This window comes from Sinocyclocheilus anshuiensis, unplaced genomic scaffold, assembly GCF_001515605.1.
Source record: "Sinocyclocheilus anshuiensis isolate Anshui unplaced genomic scaffold, SAMN03320099.WGS_v1.1 scaffold419, whole genome shotgun sequence".
Lineage (NCBI taxonomy): Eukaryota > Metazoa > Chordata > Actinopteri > Cypriniformes > Cyprinidae > Sinocyclocheilus > Sinocyclocheilus anshuiensis.
In genome coordinates, this window is record NW_015548228.1 from 2,148,993 (window position 1) to 2,154,870 (window position 5,878).

The window sequence follows — 5,878 nt, forward strand, 5'->3', positions numbered from 1 at the left end:
AGATATTAAAAAATTCACTTTACATTCTTTGTTGGATTGTCCTGGATTTTCTGCTTTGTTTATGAAACATGCCATTTTTAAAATTTTCAATTTATTTGTTGGAAGTTTCTATACTTTTCTATAAAGGCTTTCTATTTTCTATTTTCATGTAGCTCTTGCTGATTACAGCGATTATGTAGAGAAGATGTTTGAGAGATGAAAGGTCATGACAGAAGATCTCATGACAGTAGATCCCTTTTCTGATGACAGTAATCTCATAGATAGAGGAGGTTTATAGGGAGTGCATGGAGTAACATCAGAGAACATCATGCAGAAGTTTCATTCCGATTATTGCAGTCATCTGTAGACCACCAGCCCCCCTTTGCATCATTTTTGAATAGGGATTGCATTAATGCATGCTGTAATTCATGCATGTAGCAACAACATTAATAATCATATAACATGTCTATGCCACTCACAGCCTTTCTCTTTAACCTTTCTTTGCTGCATGCCAGTGTGCATGAATGTCACATCGCCCTTCTCCGGTTGCATCGTGGGTTTGCCTGCTACTAAGATTAGCCAAACCCACGGAATGTCAAAGGTCACTTCGTCTGAATAAATACAGGTCATCTGGCACTAGACAGATGTCACAGACTATCCAGACCTCCTCTGCCTTCATTTGGGGAGTATCTCTTGCTCACTTCATCCAAAAACACGGTAAAAATGTGCATGCTCTTCTCTTTTATTCTGTAGTACAAAAATGTAAATAGCAGAAATACGGTACTTGTGTACTATATTATAAGATTATTTTATTTTGTAGGCTTTACTTTTTTATTTGCTTTTATTTAAAGGCATTTGCTCAAATTATTTTCTACTGTTGCACGATTTTGTTTTTATTTCAAATATTAATATTATTTCTATTAATAATAATAATTATTATTATTATTGTGGAAATAATAATAATAATTGTTTTAAAAATAATATACAATAATTATTATTATTGTTTTAAAAAATACATTCATAATTTAGCCAGTGACTGAAGTATTCAATCAAGAAATCATTCATAATTCTTAATTCTCTAAATAACTGTCTTGCTGAAATTTATAATACAAAATACTGATCAACAGAATTTTTTTTTTTTTAAATCATGAATTATGTTAACCAGCTTTACTGACTTTGCTTGGCATTCAACGTTCCAAAGAACCTTTTTAAGACCCCTTTTCACAAATCACAACCTGCTGTATAATGCTCAGCTGGACCACTGGCTTTCAGCCATCAAATTATTGTCTATATTTAATTTGGCCTTTGGTTGAACGCAACTTGAGCAGAGGGTGTTATAGGTTTGTTACTGGAATTTTAAGAACCTCTTGTTGAGGTGTTCTTCAATGTCCATTAGACAGAGAAGCAATATAATATAACATCAGATTTAATTTTATTAAAGAAAAACACACATTAGTGTTAGTTTATAGCCTGTTAGATCTCAGAAACACTGTTAGCGCTCAGAAATAACTGCACACGCATGACAAGGTCATATGTATTCGCTTACATCAATGGAGCACTGCAAAATGTCACTTCCAGCTCTGTTTCCTACATGTGAACTCTGTTACGTACAAGAACATCTACCCCGCCTCTAATTGTAATAAAACCACTCCCCTATTGTTGCGTCACTCTTAAACCCGCCTTCCAAAGCACAGCAGCCAATCATCGTCTCTTCGCCCTGTCAATCAAAACAAGACTCGCGTGCTGATTGGTCCAGCTATCCTCCTGTAAAATTGCTTAATAATTTCCTTCCTGTATTGCATCTTATTGCAACCGCAGAATAACGTGGCTACGCTGAAAGTGTGGTTCGGAAACAATCGCTTCCATAACGTCCATTTAATAGGTGAGTTTTTTTTTTTTTTTATATAAAACGCCGACATCCAAGTAAAATCAAACCTATTTGAACGATGCTAGCTTTTCGCTAACGTTAGTTTCTTCAGTTGTCATGCAAAAATAACAGTTACGTGAGCCGCACAAGGTCATACGTGTTTGTATCTCAAGGACATGTGCATCCAAACTCGTCGAGAACTAGCTAACAAAAAGGTGGTTAGAAGAAAGAAAAATCAGCGCTTTTAGTAAGGTTTACGATTTAAGTACACACCCATATCTGAACCCTTGCTCCGACTCTTTGGTGTTGATTTAACAGTCACCTGATTCATTACTTGGTCTTAGGTGAATGTTTTTGTAATGTGATTCATGTGTTTGTACTGGTATTCTGAATAATTTAATCTCGGAGATCATATAAATGTCTCTCTGTCTCCCACACCTTCCTCCACAGAGTCAAGATGCCTCACGCTTACCCATTCCTCACTCCAGAGCAGAAGAAGGAGCTGAGTGATATTGCTCAGAGGATTGTCGCCCCTGGCAAAGGCATTCTTGCTGCGGATGAGTCTACAGGTACTTTAAGCCATTCAGTTTGTGTTTGTTAGTAACCTATTCTAAGGTTCTTCTAATCTTTCATCTCGAATCTTTGTTCTTGTGCAGGTAGTGTGGCCAAGCGGTTCCAGAGCATCAATGCTGAGAACACAGAGGAGAACAGGAGACTGTACCGCCAGCTTCTGTTCACCGCAGACGACCGCGTCAAGCCCTGCATCGGCGGCGTCATCCTCTTCCACGAGACCCTCTACCAGAAGACAGATGATGGCAAACTCTTCTCCCAGCTCCTTAAGGAGAGGGGCATGGTAGTTGGCATCAAAGTGGACAAGGGTGTGGTTCCCCTGGCTGGCACTAATGGAGAGACCACCACACAAGGTGAAAATCCCATCGCTATCTATAAAATAGATTATCGGGTAGTAAAATTACACATGGTATTTTATAACCTTTCGTATCCACTTAAATGCTGGAATTAGATGGACTTTGTCCAGAACTGAATGGTCACAGTCACTTGCTTATGACTCATTAAATGCTCATTTGCCTCTGCGTTCGCAGGTCTGGATGGGCTGTACGAGCGCTGCGCTCAGTACAAGAAAGACGGGGCAGACTTTGCTAAATGGAGGTGTGTGCTGAAGATCACCCCCACAACCCCCTCAAGACTGGCCATCATTGAGAACGCCAATGTGCTCGCCCGTTACGCTAGCATCTGCCAGATGGTGAGACACTTACAGCTATATATCCATGTGTTTTTTTTTTTTTAATTAATGTTTTCATTCAGCATAGATGCATTCAATTGATCAAAAGTGACAGTAAAGACATTTATAATATTAAAAAAAGATTATTTCAAATAAATTCTGTTCTTTAGAAATTTCTGTTCAAAGAATACTGGAAAAAAGGACAGTTTCCATAAAAAATATTAACCATCACAACTGCTTTTAACACTGATAATAATCAGAAATGTTTCTTGAGCAGCAAATTAGCATATTAGAAAGACTTCTGAAGGATCATGTGACACTGAAGACTGCGGTATTGATGCTGAAAATTCAGCTGTGCCATCACAGAAATAAATTACATTTTAATATATGTTAAAATAGAAAAGTTATTTTAAATGCTAATAATATTTTACAATATCCTGTGTTTTTGATCAAATAAATGCAGCCTTGGTGAACATGAGAGACTTCTGTCAAAAACATAAAAAAATTGTACCCACCCCAAACCTTTCAATTGTATTGAATATTAAAATAATTAATTATACAGTAATTCATGATTATTATATTAAGTTTTATATTTTAGTGCTGTCAAACGATTACTCGCATCCAAAATAAAAAAATTTGTTTACATAATATATGTATGTGTGCTGTGTATATTTATGTATATATAAATACACACACATGCATGTATATATTTCAGAAAAATGTTATGTTAATATATTTATAATATAAATTATGAATATAAATTTAGACATGTAAATATTTTCAAAATATATACTGTATGTGTGTATTTATTTATATATATATATATATATATATATATATAATGAATATACAGATAAAATGACAAAAAATTACCACAATTTTAACTAAGATTAAAATGAAAACAAAGAACTGATCCAGTATGTGACCGAGAAGGTTCTGGCTGCCATGTACAAGGCCCTGTCAGACCACCATGTGTACTTGGAGGGCACTCTGCTCAAACCCAACATGGTGACCGCCGGGCATTCGTGTTCCCAGAAGAACACCCCTCAGGAGGTCGCCATGGCCACTGTCACAGCTCTTCGCCGCACCGTTCCTCCCGCTGTGCCTGGTTAGTAAAGTGACCGCAATTACTCACTCAGTCATGGCAGAGTCTTTATCTTATCACAGGCCTGCTTGATAAATTCTTAAGCATGTAATTATCATCACCTCATACCACACCCCTTTCTCGATGTAGGTGTCACCTTCCTGTCTGGAGGCCAGAGTGAGGAGGAGGCCTCACTCAACCTGAATGCCATTAACCAGTGTCCCCTGAACAAGCCCTGGGCCCTGACCTTCTCCTACGGTCGTGCGCTGCAGGCCTCTGCCCTCAAAGCCTGGGGTGGCAAGAAGGAGAATGGCAAGGCCTGCCAGGAGGAGCTCGTAAAGAGAGCTCTTGTAAGTTTTATTAACTTGAGATCATCTACTGGATACTGATCTGGTTATATGAAAATCCTAGTTTTGTAACCAGATTTTCTCTAATTGCAGTACAAACAAAAAATCTGGCATGTTTTTTTTTTCTAATTAATTTTATAATTATAATTAATGTTCTTTTTTTTATTATTTATTATAAATGGTGTATTTATACATATAAATGTATTTTTAATTTATCATGTCTGTATACGTTATACGATATTTTTTTATATTTTATATAAACATTTATTTTTATTTTTGCTTATTACATAGAATATATATATATATATATTTTGAGATTCTTGATTGTAAGACATGGAGTAATTTGTTCAGGAGGGATTAGCATTTCATATGTGAACATTGTAAAACAACTGTTTGGTCTTGTTGTGTTTCTATCTCCAGAACAACAGCCTGGCCTGTGTTGGGAAGTATGTGTCCGCAGGAGATAAGGGTTCTGCTGCTGGAGAGTCTCTCTTTGTGGCCAACCATGCCTACTAATCACCAGGAAGCCTTTTCCATTTCAATCCTCATCATATTCCTAAAGAATGAATGAACCCCAACGCATCTATACCCTAAACTCATCATTTGACCCATTCCCTTTTTCTTTCTAGTGTTTGCTACTTTTCCATGTGTGAAAACAAAACCATGAAACTAAGAGATCATACGTTTTTGCCCTAATCTCCTCCCTCTTCCTTCTTTTAATAGCACTCCAATGTATTGTAATGTTTACCTCTTTAGAGAAACGTTGCTCTTGTACTTGTAGTACTTATAATAACTGTATTTGACTTGCACAAAGCACATATACCTTTCAGAGGTATATTATTGTTGTTATTGTTTAATATGATACACACTGGGGGGAAAAAAACATTAAAGCATCTTTCACTGCTAACCTAATTTTTGTTTCTTTCATGCTGTTATACAGACAACACATCTTATTAACCTTGTGAACCAACCCAGATGCAAGAATGTCAATTTATAGGATGATTATCACCCTGAGAAGAATCTCTGCTGCTTTACAATTTTCAATTGCAAGATTTATTATCAGTAAGCTGTTTTGTAATTGTCAAGGATGCTTGAGAAACTCTGCTTTCTGAAATATTGAAATATCTATAAATATTGTTTCAAACAAATGGTTCAGGGCAAATATTAAACTGGCCAAAGCATGTGATTTCAGCGAATGAGACTAAGTTACGTCACACTGTTTTAAACCTTTCACACTTTCTCAACACCCTGTAGACTGACATTATCTAGTATCTTTAAAATGTTTTTGGCTCAGTTTATTGGCAGCTGGCAGTAGATGTATGGCCTGAGTTCATGACAAGGAGCTCATAGTGGTTTCAGAA

The 5,878-nt window shown here is 36.5% G+C and overlaps 1 protein-coding gene across 1 annotated transcript; it reads left to right on the plus strand.

The window, feature by feature from the left end:
* Positions 1 to 615: 615 nt before the first annotated feature.
* Positions 616 to 5,407, plus strand: LOC107654538 (fructose-bisphosphate aldolase A-like). The gene is made up of 7 exons (XM_016441655.1): positions 616 to 696; positions 2,297 to 2,415; positions 2,503 to 2,769; positions 2,947 to 3,107; positions 4,017 to 4,194; positions 4,321 to 4,520; positions 4,938 to 5,407. The coding sequence occupies exons 2-7, from the start codon at positions 2,304 to 2,306 to the stop codon at positions 5,031 to 5,033; spliced, it is 1,014 nt and encodes a 337-aa protein (XP_016297141.1). The 5' UTR covers positions 616 to 696; positions 2,297 to 2,303; the 3' UTR covers positions 5,034 to 5,407.
* Positions 5,408 to 5,878: the final 471 nt, after the last annotated feature.

Bases quoted from the DNA above. Each gene is read 5' to 3' on its own strand.
- LOC107654538 (XM_016441655.1), top strand. From the start codon at position 2,304: ATGCCTCACGCTTACCCATTCCTCACTCCAGAGCAGAAGAAGGAGCTG. The intron at 2,770-2,946 runs GTGAAAATCCCA...CTGCGTTCGCAG, and splicing joins TGGAGAGACCACCACACAAG to GTCTGGATGGGCTGTACGAG. The intron at 4,521-4,937 runs GTAAGTTTTATT...TTCTATCTCCAG, and splicing joins AGCTCGTAAAGAGAGCTCTT to AACAACAGCCTGGCCTGTGT.